Source organism: Microplitis mediator, chromosome 5 (assembly GCF_029852145.1).
Source record: "Microplitis mediator isolate UGA2020A chromosome 5, iyMicMedi2.1, whole genome shotgun sequence".
Taxonomy (NCBI): domain Eukaryota; kingdom Metazoa; phylum Arthropoda; class Insecta; order Hymenoptera; family Braconidae; genus Microplitis; species Microplitis mediator.
Window position 1 is genome coordinate 13,562,421 of NC_079973.1, and position 24,019 is coordinate 13,586,439.

The following is a 24,019-nucleotide window of genomic DNA, read 5'->3' on the forward strand; positions in this document are numbered from 1 at the left end:
ATTGAGCGTGGTTAGTACTTGGATGGGTGACCGCTTGGGAACACCACGTGCTGTTGGCATTCTTTTTTTTTTTTTTTTAACGAAAAATACAAAAAAATATGAAACTGTTATAAAAATCTAACTGTTGGCCACAATTTACTGTCAACTTTTGTCAGAAAGTTGGCAGCAATCTACTGTCTTCAAGCCATCGACAAGTTGCGGGGAAAGTAAATTGTCGCCAACTCTGCACACCTCTACTTTTAACTAGCTTTAGAAAAAATATACCTTTTTTAATACATTATCAATAGCAAAATTTCAACTTTCATTTTAGACTAGGCACTTTATTTTTTATCGAACCGCCTTTTGTCTTTTTAACAATTATACCTGATTTATGTTTGAAATTTTATTATTTGGATGGAATTTTTTCCTTTGCCGGAATAGACACATCAGTTCTTGGATTTTTTTTTAGGGCTGATAAATATTAGTGTGTCGAATAATTCTCAGATGAAAAAAAATATCTTTCAAACTTTTAGCTATTTCATCATATTGCTAGTTCTGCCATTAACCACTTAATAAAAGTGGGCAATTGACTATGACATCGACTAAACAATGACTCTCTTTTCTTTTAACTTCCCGCTAAGAAAATTGCAAATTTTCAGAAAAAGGGAAGTTATTGGTTTCAGTCCAATTTTCGAAAATCGAGTTTTCATCATATGTCGACGTTTTGAGGTCCTAGGAAGCTATTCTGACTATTCCCGGATAGACGTCTGTGTATATATTGAGACAAATCGCTTTTCGTCTTCGCGATTTTTACCAGCAGCCACCAGAATTCGCGGGTTGAACCCTGGCTTAGGCTGGCCTCTAACAAATTTTATTTTACTTGGACAGAGCAGTGGGCTGGAGTTCTTGCAAAGCAAAGACCTGCACTTATTCAAACTCGACAACGTATGAGAAAACTTATCAACTTACCTCACGGCTTATAAAATTATAGAATATTCTTATTGATGGTCGAATTACTATTTGTAACTTAATTAATATTTATTTTATCAGACTATTCGATAAGCTTACCAGTAAAATAGGAAATAAATAGGATGAACAGATAGTGGATACAGTGAATGATTGACAATTGCAATGATTGTTTATTGCCAATTATAATAATAAAAATTACTTACAAGAAAGTGCAAGCGCTGGATATAATGTAGACAGATTCGTGGCACAGTATAAATTTTATATCGCGAATATATCGCCGGTAACGTACAGTAATATTTAATTTAACTAACTTTGTTTATAATAATCAGTAAACTTGGACAGTAAAGTATATCGCAAGAGAATCGCTAGTACTACAACTATAACGCAAGTTAATTTCCCGATTTACAAAGTAGTTAGCCGTATTAACAAAGTCGCAAATAAATTGCTAGTATATGACAGTAAAACTAAATTATACGTCTTATCACTAATTGATCCAGGATCGAAGTGAAGTTCAATCACCGTAGGGTCTTAAGGCTGAGTTTTTGGGCTCGCTCCCCACTTCCCCTCACGGTCATGCGTTGAGGTGACAAATAGTCATGTGACCATGGCACTATGACTCTAGCTTTAGGTGGTTTCAGACGGCAACGAGACAGGGAAAAATGGGAACCGCAAGGCTGAGAGAGAAGATGACAATTCTCATTGTCTCAATATATATGTGTGTGTGTGTGTGTGTGTGTGTGTGTGTGTGTGTGTGTGTGTGTGTGTGTGTGTGGTGTGTGAAAATTTTTTTGTCTGACGATTTGGAACGGATGAACCGATTTGAACGTACTTGGTGGCAATCGAAAGAACTCACCAAAACTTAGAATTGATTAGATTTGGGGGTAGATCGGTCATGTAGTTTACGAATTATACGAAGAATGAAAATTAAAATTTTTTTTTGTTTTTGGTTTTTTGCGTATAACTTATAAACCACTAGTCCGATTCGCCTCAAAATGTAATCAGTTTTAAGTCTTGTTGAGTCCTTTCAATTGCCACCAAGAACGTTCAAATCGGTTCATTCCATACAAAGATATCGTCGGACAAAAATTATAATTTTTCACTGAAGGTACATTTTACCGGCCTAACAATTTTTAGAGCTCGAAGAGCTCAAAAATTTACAAGCAATAATGTTTCCGAGCTCCCTGAGCTCGAAAACAGCGGAAAGTTTTGGGGCTGGCCCGCAGGACCAGGCGGTTTTCAGATTTTTTTTTTGTTAATAATATTGTTACACTCAAGAGCGACCCGAAGAGCTCTAAACTGAATCCTTTCTAGCTTAATAAGTTGACCTTTCTTCAGTTTGTGGAAAAATATTCTACCATAGTCAATTATATATATATAGTCATATCAAACTATATAAGCCCATATATTGTCAATTTCTATACATAGTCAGTTCAAGTTATATATGGTCAAATCAAGCTATGTATGGCCGTATAAAATTATATATAGCTATATATCGCCAATATATGGCCACATATGACTCAATTATATATGGCCATATATAATTCTTTTTTCCCGGGTCTTAAGTAATAAAAGATATATCTTTAAAATATAAAATAGTAGTGAAATTTAAAGATTATTTCATTCACTATATAGAATAAAACTGATAGAATTAGATTATGATGTAAAACATATAATGTATCGGAAATTGAAATCGTAATTAGTAATTTTTTTAGCTTTTTGCAAACATTCAAGGTCACCAAATTATTGGAAGAAATACTTGGATCGTTAAATTTAAGGACAAAAATTAAAGCTTATTTAACAAACTTTGAGATACTTTTCACAAAAATTGTCTATGACTTTTAGTTTATAAGTTATTTGAATTTTAACAGTGAAGAACTGATTTTTTTAAAAAATCGTGAAAATTTCTAACAGCCATAACTTCTGAACTAATCGACTGATTTAGCCAGTCTTCGAACCTGATCAAGATAATCGCTCATAGAATAATCGTGGAAAATTTCATTAAGGTCCGATAAGAATTGTAGGTGCTATCGTGATGACAAGGCTGGTTATATTACATATACATAGTAGGGTGCTTCGTTTCCGGCAAAAGTATTTTTTTCGTTGCTCATTAAGCAAATAGTATACATTCCTCGGGAATTAAATAAGAAAGCCTCAGATCACATGTAATTGTTGGCCGAGGCGAAGCCTCGGACAACAATTACTTGTGATCTGAGACATTTCCTACTTTACTTCCCTAGGTGTGTAATATACTATTTCTCATTCCCACGCCGAAAGTTCAACTTCGCTCCCGCTGAAGCGGGAAGAAAGTGGCATTTTGTTCTCTAGGGATTAAGAAGTGCGCGTGCGCAATTATATCTGCGTCACTCTCACGCTCGCCTTTATATACAATATTATAGGGGAGAGTGGGGTCAATTGAACCAAAAATACTTTAACATTTTTTTTTTAGATTAATAAAAGCAAAATGATAACTTTTTTTTTTACGAAATTATACTTTATTATATAGACTATCATTTCTCATAAGCGCATAACTTAACAAATTATAAAAATTTTTTATAAACATGAAATTGTACAACTGCATCAAATGGTTCAATCGTCCCCTTTGCGGGGGCAATCGAACCACTAGTCGGGGACAATTGAACCAAGAGTGTTAGAACCACAAACGAATGACTTTAATGAATAATTTACTATTCATTACAGCTTAAAACTAAAATTACAATACTTCTAATAATATTGATTATTTTATATGACATTATATGTTAAAACAATCGCTTTTACAACTTCTGTCAATATAATTATTTTTTTTCTTGGTTAGTTTAGCTTTTTTTCACATTCAGTCAAGATGCGCGCGCATGTCTGATGCTCACAGTGTGGTTCGTGTGGTTCAACCGTCCCCGAGAGTACTGGTTCAATTGACCCCATATGATTTTATTGAAATAATTAGTTTAAAAAAAAATATTCAAGAATTATTTTATTAGATGTAAAGTTAGAAATTTATCACTAATATATGAAAGAAGGTATTACAAAAAAAATTTTAAGATTACATTTGAAAATTAAAAACATATTAAACAATTTGTCAAGAGCTGAAAAAAAAGTTCAGATGCCTAAAAACACAAAAACTTGAATTTTTTTAAATGAAATCATCATATTGGTTCCTAATTTTGGTCAAACTAAGGTTTAGTGTATTAAAATATAAATCCAAGAGGACGACTCATTTTTCTATTTTTTTCGATTTTTTAAGCTTACTGGTTCAATTGACCCTTGTTTCAATTGACCCCACCCTCCCCTACCAATAACAATTTAGATGACATTGTATGATTATCAAAAGAGACCATAAAGAGAAAAAGTTTATATGATTTCAGACACATTTTAGTACATTATATTATGATTTATCCGGAAAAAACAACATAAAATGTTATTTTTTTTACTTTTCAGCGCCGATATCTTTTGAACTAATCAACCGATTTTGACGTTTGAGGTGGCAATCGGCGCGTTTTATTGAGTTCTAGAGCTGATTATATTTTGAAATTGATCGGATAAGTCACTTCAAAGATAATCGAAAAATACCGTTTTTTATCATTTCTTTCGTCAACGATATCTCTCGAACAAATTAACCGATTGAGATGGTTGAGGTAGCATTCGACGCACTTTATAAAGTTCTAGAGCTGAGTAGATTTTGAAGTCGATCGTTCAAGTCGTTTCTGAGAAATCACTAAAAAACTAAAAAAAAAATTTTTTTTTTTTCGTAATTCGCCAATATTTTCGAGTCTGCTTGATCAAATGATCTGAAATTCTCAGGAAAGTTGAGGGCCAACAAGCTCTTTCGATTGCCACCTCAACCATTCAAATCGATCCATTAGTTAAAAAGTTACAAAGAGTTTACACACACACACACACACACACACACACACACACACACACACACACACACACACACACACACACACACACACACATACATACATACATACACTCGGACATCATTCTGAAAATAGTCGGAATAGCTTCCTAGGACCTCAAAACGTCGACATCTGATGAAAACTCGACTTTCGAAAATCGGGGTGAAAACCATAACCTCCCAATTTTTCGAAAATCGTCGATTTTCGAAAAATTGGGAAGTTAAAAAACACTTTTCGAACGCAAATTTAACGATATACAGTATATGTAGATCATATCGAAAAATGTATTATTTTAACACCGAAATTTTTTCTAATTCCCGATTTTAGTTTGATTAAGTACCAAATAATATTTGATTCAACTAGTTAGTATTTGTTTTGACTACTAAACTTTCGTTGTAGCGATAACTAAAAATCAATAAAAAAATAATTTTAGTTACTTCAACTATTTTTTTAAAGTTATCTTACCAATAAATAGTTATCATAACTATTTAAATTAGTTACACCAATTTAATAAAAATAGTTGCATACAACTATATAAAATGTTTTACTACTACAATTTAAAAGTCGTTGTATCAACAGCAAAATTTTAGTGATATACGGAGAAAAATAAAAAAAAATCATTGAATCAACTCGTTGAAGATAGTTACAAAAAATGAGAGAAATTGTCAACGAGGAAAAACCGTCAGTGAAGCACCTTCAGCGCTTTCGCGCTTGAGGTGTGCAATATAATTATTGCTACAATTTGTTATTAGTTAGATTAAGTTGCTAAAAATAGTTGATTTAACTACTTAATTTTTGTTGTGACTATTAGACTTTTATTGTAGCGATAACTAAAATTAAATAACAAAATAATTTTAGTAACTTCAACTATTTTTTTAAAGTCATCTGAACAATAAATAGTTATCATAACTATTTAAATTAGTTACATCAATTAAATAAAACTAGTTAGATTTAACTATATCAAATGTTTTACTACTACAATTTAAAAATTGTTGCATCAACAGCAAAATTTTAGTGATATACGGAGACAAATAAAAAAAAAATCGTTGAATCAACTATTTGAAAATAGTTAAAGAAATATAGTTATTGCTACGATTTGTTATTAGTTAGATTGAGTTCCTAATAATAGTTGATTTAACTACTTAATTTTTGTTGTGACTACTGAATTGTTAAATTAGCAATAACTAAAAATAAATAACAAAAAAATTTTAGTTACTTCAACTATTTTTTTAAAGTCATCTTAACAATAAATAGTTACAAAAACTATTTAAATTTATTACACCAACTAAATTAAAATAGTTGTCTCTTTTTAGTTGTGGCAACTACTGAGATTTCTCTCAGTGATAGTTTTTTCGTAAAAATCATTCACTATGTGTTACCATATTTTCTATGCTAAATTGATAAGTTTTCTTATAACTAAGAACTTATAAGTTTTTTTATATCCAACTGTACTGAAACTACGATTTTCAATGCTTTGAACGTTTATTAGTCTCTCAAATCAAAACAAAAATTTCATTTTGACAAAATATATATACATATATAGGAAATTCTGGAGTATGATAAGGGACCTATCACTACACAATATTAATTATTACACAGTTCGAATTGGCCAAGTGTTTAAGCGGACGTTGTTGCAACAGAATTCGGTTCTGTGGGTATTCCATTCGTATTATTGGGAGTTTCAGCAGAACTAGAAGTTTTGCAGAGGTAAAAAATCCCCTTGTAGCAACAAGACTAATCTTTTGACCTTAAAAAATTCAGTCTTGTCATTATAAATAAATAAGGGAATTTTTTAGGTTTTTTCGATCTTTTTTTAAAACCGTTTACAAATTATAATGTAAATGTTAAAATGATAAATCAGTGATTATATTTATCAGCAGCTGGTTCGTGGTCCATGGGAAAAGCCATAGTGATGATAAGAATAAACTTGTCGATAGGGTCCTACTTTACACTGTGAAGAATAGACAATATGATTAAAAGATTCATCATATGAAAGTCTTTACAATGTACTAAATCCGACTCTGAGAGATTTATATCTACGAAATATCGTTTTCTGTAACAGTTTTGATTACCTGGTAAGCATAGATTACCGGATACAGCCATGAAATTCTGTTTGCATTTACAGTGATAATCAATACAAGTTGAATTGGGAACGAAGCATTGGCTATCCCTCCAGCAATAACCTTTTAGAAGTGGCAAACATGTTGATCTATTAATTAAAATATTGTTTGAATCGCATCGACATTTCTTGTCTGAACATTTATTATGCCATGGATCACCGCAATCTAAATCTTCATTGCATACATACAAGTAATCAACTGAAATAATTATAAGTCATTAATTCTTTTTATGGTGGATAAAGTGATTTTCGCGTTTAGAATCCTTTGTTCTAGTTATTGCAGTTCAACTTTAGTTAAATAATTCCTTACTTGGTTTGCATTGACTTGCTGATACAGACTGAAAGTTATGTTTACATTGACATTTATTTTCAACACAGACAGAAGAATTGAAGCGACATTCATCATTGTTCAAACAATATCCATCTAAAAAAGGGACACATTCAAATCTGTTCAATGCATAGTAATTCTCTCGACAAACACAGGTATTATCGATTGAACAAACGGAATTTTTTATGCCCACGTCACAATCATCCTTGTGACATGTTCTACCAAGCGAAACTATCAAAAAATCAAATTTTCAAATATTAATTTCTGAATAGATAATACAATAGCTAATAGTGAAAAGTTATATTTACTATGGTCACATTGATATTTGGTTCTCATAACAAACTTCTTTGCACATTGGCATTTATTAAGGATACAAACAGTATGATATGAAATACATTCATCGTCTGAGTCACAATATTCACCTATAAGCGCTATACATTTATCATCACCGAGAGCAACATAACTTGGTTGACAAACACATTTATGATATGTGGAACATTTTGCATATTTAATGCCTACACAATCATCATCTTTGTAACATGATATTTTAAAATGTCCTATTATCAATTTTCATGTTATTGACCATCAAATAATGACAAAGTTCTTTAAATATACGAATATTTTTACCTGCTTTCGGTATGCATTTATTATTAAATCGACGTACGTAGTCAGAATCGCATTGACATTCATTATTATTGCATATTGAATTGGCGGGCGCACATTGTTGATTGTTTTTACAATATTCACCTAAAAGTGGTGCACAAGCCGTTATATTCACCATATCATAGTTGTCTTTACAGGTACAGTCATTGTTTACGCATTTCGAATCCAGTATTTCTTCGCAATCTTCATCTATCATGTAGTACCTTCCGATAAAATCTAAATTATCGATCATACATTAATCACTTTCAATGATCAATTAAAAAATATTGACTTAAATTAAAATAAAAATCACATCATCAGATTCGATAAATGTATCAACTCACGTGATGTACATTTGTTGTTAGAATACTCTATAAGACCATCGCCGCACACACATATATTATTTGAACAAATCGAATTAAGAGTTGCACATTGTCGATTTTCTGAACAATAACTGCCTAGTAGTGGCCTACATGCTTTAATATTATATTCTGCATAGCTTGACATGCATTCACACTTTTTGTTCACAGAGCATTCACTATATTGTATATCAATACAATCATTACTATCTTTACAGTCCATACCTAATTGAGCTAAAATTTTGTCAAAAAAGAATAGTTATGATTACTTCATCAAAAATGATTCCTTATCCACAATATCGTTCATTTTCTTATCAAGATTTTTATTCAGACAGTATAATTTCGAGCGGAAATACTCTCGTCTGTCATTAATTATTTGTCCACGAATAATAATCAGATTCAAACTTACGTAGTTCACATAAATTTTTCAACCGCCTCACAAAATGTGGTCTGCATTGACACTCATTCATAATGCAAGTGGAATTAACAGCTAGGCATTCATTATCTTCAAGACAATATTCCTTCAGCACAGGTCTACAGACTCTTTCGTTGAATTGAGTATGATTCTTATTACAAACACATATATTATCAGCAGAACATCTAGAATTTTGGATCTGATCGCAATCATTATTATTTTTGCAAGATCCATTAAGATAAACTATAATTCATCGAAATCAAAAATATATTAATGTGGAAGAAAACAGAGATTAATTTTTCTAGATTATTGACAGCTATCAGATATAATAATTATGAACTATTATGGTAAATTTAATTGACACAATTCCATGTTTAAAATAAATAAAAATTTTTGGTAAGAAAAGTTTCTCTTCGGTGATTACGATACTTACGAGGAATACATTTAGAAGAGCTGTACACAAACCTAGGTTCACATTGGCATAAATTATTCATACACAGAGAATGATCCATTGTACATGGAAATTTACTTGAACAGGGAATCTTAGGAAAAGATTCACACGTTGTTCGATTTTTTTCAAAATAATCTTTATCACAAGTGCATTGATTCCGAACGCAAATAGAATGTGGTATCCCTTGACTGCATTCATTATCCGTTGAACAGGGCATGTCCAAAAAATGGGCTGAAATTCCAATGTATGTATATAAATGAACTTTCTTATTGAGTATGTATAAAGAACAAAAGTATTTTCATTTTACGATTACATTTTCTATCTATGGTAGACGTAACGTTCACGGTCACTTTAAGACCAGTTTTGAACACTTGAAAAAATTTAAATATCTTAGTTTGTAATAGACAAATGACGTAATTAATTTTTTAAATGTATGTGAGGATACTTCTATCACACTATTATAATGAAAATTTTATTTTATACTTTTTCGTTAATTAAAATAAAGTATTAAATGTCCAAAAATGGACCAGTGACCACAAATGGTACCTCTACTCTACATTATTTACCAAACTCGTTCACAACTTTTATGAGTTCACAGGGCGCACCCAACGTGTATTTGATAATGTGAACAGTTGAAGTAGACAATGAATTCAGTATGTGTATCGTACTAATTCCATTTCAAGTAAATTTAAAGATACTTACTGAATATGCATTGGTCGTTAAATCTTCGATAATTACTGACGTTACATTGACATTCATTGTCAATACAAACAGCGTTATCGGTCGCACATAATTCATTTTTCCAACAGAATCCACCTAATACTGGTGCGCAGGTCGTTTCATTTACTTCAATATTATTGGTTCTACATATACACGTTTTTTCTTTTGAACATTTTGAATGCAATATTTCATCACAATCTTCGTCCAGTTCACATAATTTTCCTAATCCCACTGAATTACAAAAACATTAATAAAAGTAGCATTAATCATGTTATTTGTAATGATTGTGTGTTAAGTTAAAATATAAACTCAATTACCTTCTTCGATACATTTAAATGAATTCGGTTCAGTTTGATTGCAAATATCTTTTTGATCACGCGTAAGATTGGGATCAATCTAATTAAGACACGATAATTAAAAATCCATGTTTATTTTGTATCAATATATAAAAAAAATACTTACATGAGTATTTCTGATGACACAATGACTATCAGGAGCTCTAGTGTTCAATGAAGGATTTACAAATGCCATAATAAGAGACAGTATTCCACTTAATATTAACAACATTTTGAGGGACTTTTCTCTGGAATCAAATTTTTAGTAAATCATAAGATTCACCTGTTATTCGTCACTTTTTTTTCAGAGGTCTATAAAATTTTATAGTTGGTGAATTAATGAAACGTTCGATCCATTCATTCGCTGGTCAAAGTACTAACTGGCTTAATTACTTTATATTATCAGCCATGATGACTAATGACTGTATTCATTGTTATACGCATTGAAATTTTAAAAACAAAGTTTTTAACATTATGAATCTGTTCGCTGTAATTAACTTTGTCTATTATCAGTAAAAAAAATACATCTGTATTAGGAACGGCATGTAATGACAACAAGGCCATTATGAAATAATTAAAGCTAATAAAAAAAATTGGTCTATCGGTTGACCCTATGGGCCAGCCTAAAAACATTCCGCTATTTTCGAGCTCCTCGAGCTCGAAAACATTGTTGTGAATGCATTTTCGAGCTCTTCGAGCTATTGTTTTCGAAAAACAACGTTATTACCATTTTTTCTCCAACGATATCTCTTAAACAAATTGACCGAAGGAGACGATTAAGGTGGCAATCGACGCGTTTTATCAAGTTCTAAAGCTGATCAAATTTTGAAATTGATTTCTTGAGTCGTTTTTGAGAAATTTCAAAAAAACTAAAAAAAAAATTTTTTTAATTCTTTCGTTAACGGTTTCTCTCGAACGAATGAACCGATTTTGATGGTTGAGATGGTATTCGTCGTGGCTTATAAAGTTTTAGAACTTATTAGATTTTGGAATCAATTCATCGAGCAAATTGAAAGTTATCCAAAAAAAACATTTTTGAAAAATTTTATTTTCGAAATATCTCCGAACGCACCCTACCGATTAAGCTCAAATTTTTACAGCTTTTAGATATTCACAAGCCGCGCTGAATTACACCTTGACGATCAAAGTCGGTTCATCCGTTCAAAAGTTACAGATATTTACATACGTACGTACAAGCACATATACATACACTCGGACATCATTTTGATATTAGTCAGAATAGCTTCCTAGAATATAAAAAAGAGGAAGATAGAAAATATAACGAAAGAAATTTTTTCAGAAAGAAATTCATAAAAGGCAAAACTTTAATAAATATTTGAGTATCCATATCTTTCTCAATTCAGTTATAAACTTTTCATTGAGAAGGTTTCTTCCTTACCTTACTCAATCTCTGTCTATATAAATTCTCCTTGGTCATAATACGAAAGTATTATAATCCCATATGTGTGTGAGCATGAACACATACGTTAATAGCATTATTTAATTAATTTATTATAAATTTTACATAATATCATACATTCTTAAAAAAAAAAAGAATAATGAAATTTTAAAGAACAAAATAATAATATTTTTTTATTGTTGATATTTTTAAATTAAAAGAATTTCAGACTATCATTTCAAAAAATATCTATAATTTATTATTATTCATCTGGAACATAACTAACTAATAAAGAATAAAATCAATGACGAAGTAATTTTATTATAATATATTTTATACGGTGGAATACATAGATCATCAATGAAACTTATATAATAAAGTCCATTATGTAAGACTATATCACAAAAAAATAGTATTTAATGATCAATTGATTACTTAAATTAAATAAATTTCTTAACAATAATAAATTTTTTTTTTTTTTTTTTAACATTTAACTACTCAAATATTATTTTTTATCTACAAATTCGTAAAAAATTTTTACTCTTCAATGTTAACATTATTTTATTAAACATTATAGTAATAATAGTAATAATACTGATAATATTTTGATCAGTTTATCCTGATCTATTTCATTTTTTTACATCGTTAATTGAGTAACGCCGTAACAGCTGTTATCTCTTAACAACTTGTTCAATAACTTAAGTACCAAAATTTTTATACTAAACAAATTATTATCCATTGGACTACAATATACATATATATCTTTTTTTATAAATTTTTAAAAATAATATAACTACATCTAATATATATTATATACTTTTTTCGTTTTTTATATTAAACATATGGGTTTTTCATCTTTTGTTTGCTGCTATAAATTTTATAAATTTAACATCACCAAAGTATTGACGTATTTTAAATATAATAAAAATATAAATAATTTCATTGTTTCTTGAAAAAATATATATTTTTTTTTATATTTAATAACCAGTCATTATTACTTATTTTTTGTGGTCTTATATGGTAAATAGTACGATATAATAAAATGTTTACTTTTTAAAAATGACTTCAATGAAATAAAAAAAAAAAATCGTTTATAAATGCTCGGAAAGAAAAGTAGGATTATCAAAACCAGCTTCAATATGTTTATTACTATTTGGATTTTTTTTATGAAAATCTTTATTAATAATCATCTTGATACTCTTATCACCCAGTTCTTCAATTTTACCAAACTTCTCCTTCCTCAATTCGAGCTCCATTAATGCTCGATCCCTTCTGCTCTCAAAGTACAGCCACCTACACACATTTATGTATTTAATGAATAGTTATAATATATATATAAATATATGTGTATATATATATATGTATATGTATATATATATGCTAATATTATAGCTCACTAACACCAATTTATCTCAATGAAATGGTGGGGAGTAATTTAACAATAATAAAAAATGTGTCATGTTCAATACCCGTATGAAAATAACATATATGGTCAAAATATATGTAAAAATATATGATAAATATCAGAAAATATATGTCGCCAATTTAACTATATCTCCTGATATATTTTTTTTTATATTAAAAAATATAATATTCATCATATACGAGCCCGTATATGTTTAGCATATATAAAATATATACGTCAATCATATACAAAAACTATATTTTTATCATACATAAAAATATTTATTTCTATCATATTCGAAAAATATATTCTGATCATATATAAAAACGTATATTTATATTGTGTATGGAAAAAAAAAGTTTCTTATTCGTATGACCAACTCCAATTAAATTAGATCTAAATTTTAATACACTCTTTAAATTGCAGTTAAAATTTTCAAAATTAGTTAATTTGATGCGAATATAGGGGAGACCGGGGCAAGACGGCCCACCTGGGGCAAGAAGGCCCACCTCAAAAATTAACCAAAAATTTTTTTTTCTTGTTTTCTTTTGATTATCACAAATTTAGATTATTTACTCATTTTTAGCCCGATACGTGAAACTTGGGGTAAAATGAACCACTCAAAAATTCTAAAAGAAAATGTATTTCATAGTATTATAACCTAGTCATGATTAATTTAATAAAAATATCATTTTTTGGTTAATTATATGGATTTGGATTAAAATAGAGCATTTGAAAAAGTTAAAAAAACCAATAATCAATTTTCTACAGAAGTGAAAAAATGACTCGTATTATATCAAAAAAGGTTATTTCGAGTAATATTAAAGTAAATACAGTTGTTAAAGAGAAAAATATAAACATTTGTTACGCGGGAAATTTTTTTACAATTAAAAAAAAAAAATTTTTTTTTTCATTTTTTTTCGGAGGGGGCCGTCTTGCCCCAAAAAAAAAAAAAAATTTTTTTTTCAGGAGCTTCACCAAAATTTTGGTGAATTGAGTTCAAGTTGGACAAGAGTAAATCGATTTGATGGTTAAAAGCCACAAATAATAATAACCGGCTTAGATGGGCCGTCTTGCCCCGGTCTCCCCTATATACCCATATGCATATACATACACCGAATAAAATATATGCTTAAATATAACAAAGAAAATATATGGTGCCATATATAATATAAATTATATGCTTCCATATATTTCATTTCATGTAAAAATTTAATATTTTTTGAATACAAAAAGAAATATATTAATACAATATATTATAAGGTAAATGTAAATGTATATATAGCTTAATATAAAAAACATATAAGTTACATATATGGAATACATATATTTACTACCGTATATAATTTTATATTAAATCGGCCAAAATCTCTATATGATTTTTTATAATAGACAATATAATATATCATATATTTTTTTGTTGCAAACATATATGATTTTGTATATTTTAACCATATATTGTTTTTTCATACGGGTACAATATAATTTAATGAAAATGAATCATTTATTATTTATGATATTAATATTTAAATATAAATATACTTACAAGAAAGAAATAACAGCGGGGATTGTTAAACCACCTCCAAGTAAAAAAAAAGTTCCTGGAAGGGTATTCATCGTAGCTGCATATACTGAACTATATATTGGACCGTAAACTAGAGGCATCAGTGACTCACATACTCCAAAGAGTGAATTAACTTTACCTAATAATAAAAAATAATAAATTTAAAAAATTTATAGATAGTTAATTAAATAACAAAAAATATATATACGTTAAATAGAAGAAACAAATATTGAATTGAAGAAAAAGAGAAAGGCCGAAATTATTGGCTTTTGTAGTAAATAAATTTCAATTTAAATCAAATTAAATAATTACATTAGATTAAGTTAGATAGTATTTGAACGGATGAAAAAAATCTACCGCCGGATATTTGATAATTGTCTTTAAGAGGACCAGTCAAAAAATTGACCTCGAGAAATGTTTTTTTTAAACTAAACGAATTAAATAAAATATGTACAATGCAATAGCATAAACTATAATAGATCTAGTCGACTTACCAAGCTCGTCTGTTGGAACTAATTTCGATGCTATGGACCGCATTGCAATGAATGATGTTCCATTTATTATTTCTACCAAGGGAGCTATTAAATCGAATTATTATTTTATTCAATTGTTATTATTATTTATTGTGACAGTAATAAAAAATATATGATTTAATTACCTAAATAAATTACCCAGTCTTCAGCGGCAAATGCATAAACAAAACTAGCTAAGATTTTACTCATACAACTCATTAGACCCACCAATGCATCGTCTATTTTTAAAAAATGACTAAATATTCCTACAGACATCATCGTACCTGTTAAATAATCATTTTTATTAATTTAAATAATAATTTGACCTTGAATTTAATTTTTATAAATAAATTCAAGTTCAAAGTCATGATAAAAGTCTATAGCTAAATAATTTACAGTAATCCACCGGAAAACCAGCTTCCGATGATGAACAATCAATGATAAATCATTCATTTACTTAAAAAATAAATAAATAAAATAAAATAAAGATCGTTCATCAAAGTGCATTGTATTACATTACATGGTAAATTGTACTCAACAATCTATGTAATTTGTTACTGAATGATAAAATCCACAATAAATCACAGAGTAAATTTTTCATGCACAATAGAATTAGTTAATATATATACTGTAAAGAATAAAGACAAGCAAAAGCTAATTACGTTGTTATATAACTTCAAGATTCTTGTAAGTAAATTTTTTTTAAAAAATTAAACTATTAAAAATAAATAATTAAAGAAAAAACTAACTACAGTTTTTTTTTGCTTTAAGTATAAGAAAAGAATGAATAAAAAATATTTATCAATAAATCTTCACTGGTTGTTAATATACTCAATAATGATAATAAAAAATTAGTGTGAATTAATAATAAAATAAACTCATTAGTATACCGGAGAAAGTTGTTGAAATTAATCAGTTCTAAATTGAACGATTAAGGTCGATTCGCGACATCATTCGCATATTTAATTAGCTATTATGCTAATTTTTGTACAAATACATTTATTACTTATCAAATTTCATATATTAATTAATGACTTATACTTAAAATGATAAATGTTTTATTTAAATTTTAATTTAAATAAATAAATGAAATAATTACCAATTAAATTAGTAACCATACTGTATGTGTAAAACATACTGAATTTTAATTCATTCCAGTTGAAACGATAACGTGTGAAAAGATACATTACAGCCATCTCACCTGAAATAAGAATAAAAAATATATATTTTAATAATTATGTAATTTAAAAATAAAAAATAAATATTTATTTTTTAGTGAGTAAATTTTATTAAAGTGATTGTTAATCTATTATTACGATAGTATTATGTAAGAATAGCAGGTTGCACAACAAGTTCATTTATCAGTACCATCCATTTAGCTGTTTCCGCTTAGGCTCAACGGTCTTTATCAAATTATGCTCTCTACACATTTCCATGAGTCTTTAGTTTTAAAATCTTTTGATGACGATGGTTAGACCACGTGCTGATTTGTTAAAATGATATTTTATATTTATAAATTGCTATTTAATTATCATTTAAGCAATTAAAGATTAGTCTTAATACTCATAAAATGCCAGGAAACTCATCACGATTACTTTGATAATTAAATTGTGAAAGGATGTATCCTTGAATTTAACAGGACAAATTAACATATATGGTAATATTTTTAGTTATTTAGTATTGTAAATCTATCATCCTATTGACCTAAATTTTAATTGAAAAAATGTTATAATTAATAATAATTTATATTAAAGTTATTTTTTATTTCTGATTAAAATAATCAAGACACGACGAGGGAAGAAAATTATAAGACCTTGAAATTAATTCTCATTTAATCTAAACTACGCTAGAATAATTGTAACGGATATACACGATTTAAAAAGAAAATTAAATATACTAATTACAGCAGTAAGGTCGGCGCTGCTACCATCTTATCGAAATACATGCATTTTATGCTCTCAAGCAGCGCAAAATAAATTTTTGACTTTTCTTAAATTCAAGTTGTCAGTTGGTTACAAGATAACTTATACTCAACTTTAATTAAACAAGAAGTCAACAATTTTCTTGTGCCGCTTGAGTATCTAAAAGTCAAGTATTAAGAATCGATTTTAAAAACTAAAATTGGATTCTGAAATTCGATTTTTTTGATAAGTCGTTTTCAATTAAAACTTGAATCGTCTTTGCCATCCCTGAGTCGGGATCACAACCGTGTTAGCAATCGTCGAGTTTAATAGACTACGTATAGCGACTATAGAGGGTAGAGGAATTTCCACCCTCCGCAGTAGCGTCTTTTGATTAATTCTATATATAATCTAATATATTTACAATTGTCGCAAAACATACAAGGTAATTGGTAAATTTATTAATTAAGTGATTTCAATTAATCTCGATCTGAAATAATTTATTTATTCAATCATCTTTTTTTTTTTTTATTAATACTGGCGCATCGCCCGGGTCAAAAATAAAACTTGATTTAGACTTGGCTTACCAAGTCGAACTTTGGAGCCGTTTTTCACAAGACAAACTCGACTTTTTTTTACGGAGATACTAAATACATTGAGTTTTCGCCTTGGTTTAGACTTAACTGGCTTACTTAGTCACGATTTAAGACGAAAAAGTTGAAATTGACTTGGTTTAGACTTATTCGACTTAAATTATAAGGCGAAAAACTCAAAACTAAGGTGCAATAATTTTTATATATTAAGGCGAAAGTAAGACGAATAAATAACTTTTTTTCGACTTGATTCAGCAAGTCAAAAGTAAGGTGAATGACTATCGTGCTCGAAATAAAGAAGAATAGGTTGAAACTAAGATCAAAAGATACGAATAAGTTGAAACTAAGATGAAAAAAGTTAAAAAAAATTTAATTTAAGTCGAAAAAGTCGAGATTTTATCGAAAAATCGTCGGCAAATCGATAACTTTAAAAGAAAATAAGGTGAAGCGAGCCTAAATCAAGTTTTATTTTTGACCCGGGCGGTCACGCATCCTTTTAAATAACGCGAAAAATAATAATAATATCGTATTAATAATTTTTTTAAATTTCAGTCATTCGTCAGTAACATCATCAGAGTTGGTCAAGAAATGTCATACGCGGTGAATCAACAATAACTTTTCTCGTCAGAGATCACATGCAGACATTTATGAACAACAAAAAATTACATTAGTTTACTTAGACAATGACAGTCAATATATACAATTTGTACCTTATAAACGAATATCTTTACATCATGATTTGTTAACCACGATCCAAAAGTCCTTACGCTTTTGAATGTGCTTACACATTTGCAAGTCTAAGACTAGCTGGGCCAGGCAGACCAACTCATATAAAGCCTTCAGTATTTATAGTTAATTTCTATATACCAAAAGCAAAGTGCGGAAGGTCTGATTGCATATATCTGCAGTGGATGTTCACATTGAACCGAGGGTATATATAGTACCTATGTTATCTATGTTACTCGAGAGAATATGTGGGGTCTAACGAAAGCCAATGGCTACAAATCTATGTGTACTTCTATTCACATGCACGAGTGAGTCCGTACGAGTCGTAGGTGGAAACCGGTCGTGAACATGGAGAATACAGGACATAGATCGTCTGCCGTAATTCACGTGAATTATTAAGCATCGTTCAATAACAGTGATTCAAGTTCTTATACAATGCATATGTGTTAGCTTATGTTATTTAACTTACGACATGAAAGCATGAACGCCTGGCCGGATGAGATCGTATGAAGCGTAAACACCATGCATGTTAGAATATAAACATAACAGACAAGATATTTAAATTACATCTAAAGTGAAACAGCATCTGGGTGATACTCAATGGGCATATCGATTTGATGCGTGCAATCTGTTGTTGATTAAAACAACTTTCTTTAAACAAAATCCTCTTATCCTCCAGTATACTATACAGCTAAAGACACAACACGTGATTTTACACATGCTGGAATTACCTATAATGTCATGTTGAAATATAATCATGCAATTGGCATTGGAATAATGCCATTTACTTATCTTTTAAAATGTCACTAATCTTTCGTAATTATTATTTGTTAATATTTATTATTGAATACTCTTCATTTAATATAAGATATATTGTAATGGCTATTATTTTCGTTTAAAAAATTTTCACGCAAAAATTATTTATAACTTCATTTAATTTTCCAAACCCTGTTTAAAAATATTGATTGAAAAGAATTAAAAGTCATGAAATTCGAATTCTTTTCAATAATTTCAATTGATTTTAATTTTTTTGTTTGTATATATAGATATACAGTTTGCATGGAGTGACCGCTTCTCAATTCTTTTCAATCAATATTTTTAATCAGGGAAAATGAAATAAATATACTTTATATTGAAAAAAGAATAAATAAAGTATATAAACGCGTGACTGTGTTTACATTTGAAATTAACAGCTGTAATTACAAACGCTGCACGGAAAAAAAATTACCTGTTAAATTTACAAATACGAAAATGTAAAATTTACATTTTTTAATAATGTCATAATTTCGAAATAGTGTCATATTTACAAGAAAAAACTAATTCCCTAGGAGTAAATTTGTAACTACTCCAAAAAAATAGATCGAGTGTTAATTTTTTTAAGCGTGTAATTGTAACCCGATACCGACATCTGGGTTCGAATCCCAGTTCGGGCTATCTATATTTTTCTCAATTTATCTATAAATTGTCTTATTGAGAAGGTTATTTGTAAGTTTAGGTTTCACTATATTTTAAAATTTCCTGTTATAGATAATCGATCCATTTTAGATTTATAATTTAATTTTTTCTAATATAAAATTTATATTTTTTTCAATGTTAAATTAACATTTTTCCAATGTAAAATTTACATTTTTTTCCCTGTAAATTTAAGAGTTTTTCCAAATGCAAAATTTACATTTTTTATAATGTAAAACATTTCTAAAAATGTAAATTTGACAGTTATGACTTGACAGGAGTAAAACTGTAAATTTAACCGTTTTTCCTGTAATTTTGACAGGAGTTTTTTTTCCGTGTGTAATAAAATATGGAGTATGTTATTTTATTTTAAAACCGCTAATTTAAAAAATATTTTTTTTTTTCGCAATATTTATTTCGGTAGTATAAATCATTATCACAACATTTAATAAATGTAAAATAAATCATTTTTGGTAGACATAATTATTAATTATTTGGCATGTCAGTGAAATGTTATTACAAGTTTTTAAAATTATTTTCAGTGATAACATTCAGATATAAGTAAAAATATTTTGTTCATGGTCAATAACTTATGCAGGTTTTAATAAATATTTATAAAGACTGTTAAAATATAAAACTTACCATACATGGGTCCAACAACAACCATGACAACAATCATTAAAACACAGATTCTTCGTTGTCTATTATTAGCGTCCTCTTTAAAAGCAACTCTGAATGTCTCGGAAATATGTCGAAAAGCAAAAAAATCAACAACTCTGGCACAAACAGACATTTTCGCGGTTTTTTCTGGTGGAATAAAGTTCGGTGGCCGTGGTGCCTCTTTAACAACAACGACGCCGTAAATAAAGCTTAATATGTAACACACCGTAGAAATAGCAAATACACCATAGAATCCAATTTTCATATATAAAATACCTGAGAGTGACATTCCAATAGGTATTCCAATAGACAAAAATACGTTAACAGTACCAATTCTAAGTGTTCGTGATTCAACAGTTGTGATATCACCAACATAACTAAATACCGCCATCAACATTGTAAACCACCCTCCAGTAACAGCCGGCCAAAACGCTTCAGCTAATGCCGCAGCCTCCATTGGAAGCTCATAAAACCAGTAAGTACAAGCAAGTAAACTAACACTGGTAAGAAATTCTCCGACAATCGGCAATAGCATACAGGGTTTTCTGTGTCCAGTACGATCACTCCAAGCACCCAAGAAGAGGATCAGTAGTGACGGTAATCCGCTTTGTAACGCCAACTTCCAGGTCTGCATTCCTGCAACAAGTTGTTGTACAGCAGCTTCCTCTTCCCTGTACACAGTGGTATTTCTTGCTGCTAAAGCTGAACAAATGTCGTCTGAATAAGCCAAATTAACCCTGCATGCCTTTTCTAAATTAAGATTTTGCGTAGCAAGGGAAGCAAGGACACTAGGCATTATGTAACACGCGACCATCGGTTCAACTGTTATATTACTGAAGAGAAAGTTACACTTTTGCCGTACGCTCATTGATTTCCATGATAGTACATCTTCAGTTAGTGATTTCTGTTGTTGTTGTTGTTGTTGCTGCTGCGGCTGTTGAGGTGGATTTAAATCCTTAGTTACGTTGTTATTAGTCATTATAACTAAACTATGTGTTAACTAGTAATCCAGATAGTTTGTTCGTAATAAACACAAGTTAACAAGTGACCAAGTTTAAATCGTTATAAATCGTATGACAACTAGACAAACTGGATGATGACGCGATTGTAATGATAATGATTATAAATAAACCCAGGTTACTCTTTGGCCTCGTGGTTGATGGTATGGTTTAAGTCTGTGATGTGTTATATTGCCGACGACTTGGCCACTTGGACACTACTGGTTACTGCCGGTGGGATTGCCCGGACGCTGTCTACCGGAGTCTGCTTCTACTTCTCTTGCTCGTGCCGTACAACACCGTACCGTGGCATATTGTGCATTGCGTGTTACAAGGCCTCCCTTGGCCCCTCTTCCTCGCACTTTATACCAAGAGATCTCCCTCTGCTCGAGAGTACAACTTGCCTATGTTCTTTACATTGCTCTTCCGCACACTGGTGTACTGTAGTAGTGATACCTACCTCGAGTCCATCCACCTACCAGCAGTAGTACCAGCAATACCAGCAATACCAGCAATACCAGTACCAATAGAATCACCAACAACATTAAACCACGCTGGGTTATAAGTTATAATTTAAATTTTTTATTTTCTGGCCTTCGTACTCGTAAATTCTGTAATCTATATTTTATCCCCCTTCATAGATTTACTTATTTTTATTACAATAACAATAATAATAATAAATTTAATATTTAAGATTCAATTGATTATATAGTTTATTCTTGTAGCAATTCAGGGTCAGAAACTACTACATTGTTGTTATCTGTCATTGTTAATATTTGAATTAATGTTTTGATGGATGACGGATGAAAATTATGATATAGAAAGATAGTGAGATAGAATTGCTGATGTTGCTGACTATAAGTGGTGAGAAGATGATGATGATGATTATGATAACAATGATAATAATGATGATGATGATGATGATGATGAAGATGGTGGAGCAGAAAAGAAATAAAGGATAAATATAAGTAAGCAACGGTGCTTCCTACATTCCGAAGGTGAAAAATCCAAGGCTCTATCCATGAAAGTGAGACGAACAATGTTTTCGCTATCTATTCAACTGTGAAATTTACCATGAACTAAAAAAGTTCAAGGGAATGTTATTTCATTTAAACTTACTGTTTTATTTTTATTTTTTACACTTTTGTCATGCGGTTTTCTTTTTTTTTTTTACAATTTATTAGAGAATTTAATATACGGAGGTGATAATTAAATATTAAATTTACGTAATTAAATAAAATTTTTATTAAAAATACGAAAATTCTCAAAGGGTTCGTTGAACGTACATTCTGTCGGTTATTTATATTTGTCTCGTCCTGCCAAACCTGTCTCTGGATTGCATGTTCACTTTTTTGTTTACCTCGTTCACTGATTTTAATTTTTAATTTTCTTTTTCGTTTATATATTTATTTAAATTATATTTTATATATATTATTAATTTTATCATTTACAGTTCTTTATTACAATACTTATTTTTTCAATTACGTAAATATCAATATTATATAAAGACGTCGAAAAATATAAATATATATTTTAACGAAAAATCGGTAATTGAAATAAAAAATAAATGTTGACTATTTAATTAGAGATGATTACTTTTAGTAATTATTTTACGGTAATAATAAATTAAGGCAAAATTGAATAACTACTACTTATTACTATTAAGACATTGATTGATATAAACAAAATATATCGCGATAATAAAACAAAATAAAAATAATAGAAGGAGTTAAAAAAGTGAACTTATGTCATAAAAGATAAAATGAGAAACTATTGATGACGCAACAAGAATTTATTCTCCCTTTAGAAGTTGGGAAAGTATGCAATGCAAGTAAATAAAACATTCACCTGACATATTCACTACTGTGTGAACTTCAAAGAACCTGATTACTTCCTGCAGTGACCTTAAATAATCTATTACACTATTTAGCATCCTAATTTGTGTTTTGATCAAATTAAATTATAACGAGCAACCTGCAGTCACTACTAAATTTATAAAATACGCAGAAAAAAAAAATTTCGTGCCGCTAAAAATTTTAATTTGTACCAAAAAATTTTATGCATGATCAATTAAATACAAAAATTGTTTTGGAGCGAGAAAAGATTTTTTTGGTCAAGAAATAATTTCTTGCACAAAGTAATTTTTTCTAGTTCTAAATAAATTTTTGTTTTCAATTCACAACGCAAAAAATTTATTGGGGTAAGTAAAAATTTTCTTTAGGCGAGTAAAGATTTTTTGTGTCAATGAATCCTTTTTTTTCTATGCACACTTTTTTGGCTATGAAAAGCTTCCTAAAACCAAAAGGGAGTCGAAAAATCTGTCATTTTGGAATAAGTAACGCGATATAAATAATATAGGTATATATTCAGTGGCATTCAGTCATATTTAGTGACAGAATAATTAAAGTATTAATTTACTTAAAGAAAATAAATACGATCGTCTTTTTTCTCGCGTAATTTAAATGTAATTCGAATGATATCGATAAATCTATTAATCTCAATTCTTGGCAATTAAAAAGAGTTTAAACTATGAAAAGGCACAAATTCAAGTCGACCTATCTAATGATACCCATTTCAATAAAATCAACTAATTCTA

General features: G+C 29.3%; 2 protein-coding genes and 1 non-coding gene across 3 annotated transcripts in view; 1 reads left to right on the plus strand and 2 right to left on the minus strand.

The window, feature by feature from the left end:
• The window catches only part of LOC130669198 (5S ribosomal RNA), a 120-nt gene extending 61 nt beyond the window's left edge, over positions 1 to 59 (plus strand). The window contains exon 1 of the ribosomal RNA XR_008990131.1: positions 1 to 59. This exon is cut by the window's left edge and continues 61 nt beyond it. This is a non-coding gene — a ribosomal RNA (5S ribosomal RNA).
• A 6,263-nt stretch (positions 60 to 6,322) lies between these two features.
• LOC130668072 (prion-like-(Q/N-rich) domain-bearing protein 25) lies at positions 6,323 to 10,558 on the minus strand. The gene is made up of 11 exons (XM_057470130.1): positions 10,341 to 10,558; positions 10,196 to 10,274; positions 9,861 to 10,109; positions 9,141 to 9,389; positions 8,702 to 8,950; positions 8,278 to 8,526; positions 7,919 to 8,170; positions 7,600 to 7,848; positions 7,274 to 7,522; positions 6,917 to 7,162; positions 6,323 to 6,795 (listed from the first exon to the last, which is right to left on the minus strand). The coding sequence occupies exons 1-11, from the start codon at positions 10,443 to 10,445 to the stop codon at positions 6,791 to 6,793; spliced, it is 2,181 nt and encodes a 726-aa protein (XP_057326113.1). The 5' UTR covers positions 10,446 to 10,558; the 3' UTR covers positions 6,323 to 6,790.
• A 1,367-nt stretch (positions 10,559 to 11,925) lies between these two features.
• On the minus strand, positions 11,926 to 21,752 carry LOC130668310 (solute carrier family 46 member 3). The gene is made up of 6 exons (XM_057470539.1): positions 20,408 to 21,752; positions 16,193 to 16,294; positions 15,240 to 15,377; positions 15,076 to 15,159; positions 14,564 to 14,720; positions 11,926 to 12,905 (listed from the first exon to the last, which is right to left on the minus strand). Exons 1-6 carry the CDS (start codon positions 21,402 to 21,404, stop codon positions 12,704 to 12,706), a joined length of 1,680 nt encoding a protein of 559 aa, XP_057326522.1. The 5' UTR covers positions 21,405 to 21,752; the 3' UTR covers positions 11,926 to 12,703.
• Positions 21,753 to 24,019: the final 2,267 nt, after the last annotated feature.

Coding starts and splice junctions, on each gene's coding strand:
- LOC130668072 (XM_057470130.1), bottom strand. CDS start 10,445: ATGTTGTTAATATTAAGTGGAATACTGTCTCTTATTATGGCATTTGTA. Junction 8,527..8,701: donor GAAAAATTTATGTGAACTAC/GTAAGTTTGAAT, acceptor ACAAAATTTTAG/CTCAATTAGGTATGGACTGT. Junction 7,849..7,918: donor TAAATGCATACCGAAAGCAG/GTAAAAATATTC, acceptor AATTGATAATAG/GACATTTTAAAATATCATGT.
- LOC130668310 (XM_057470539.1), bottom strand. CDS start 21,404: ATGACTAATAACAACGTAACTAAGGATTTAAATCCACCTCAACAGCCG. Junction 15,378..16,192: donor TATGGTTACTAATTTAATTG/GTAATTATTTCA, acceptor ATTATTTAACAG/GTACGATGATGTCTGTAGGA. Junction 15,160..15,239: donor AGACTGGGTAATTTATTTAG/GTAATTAAATCA, acceptor TCGATTTAATAG/CTCCCTTGGTAGAAATAATA.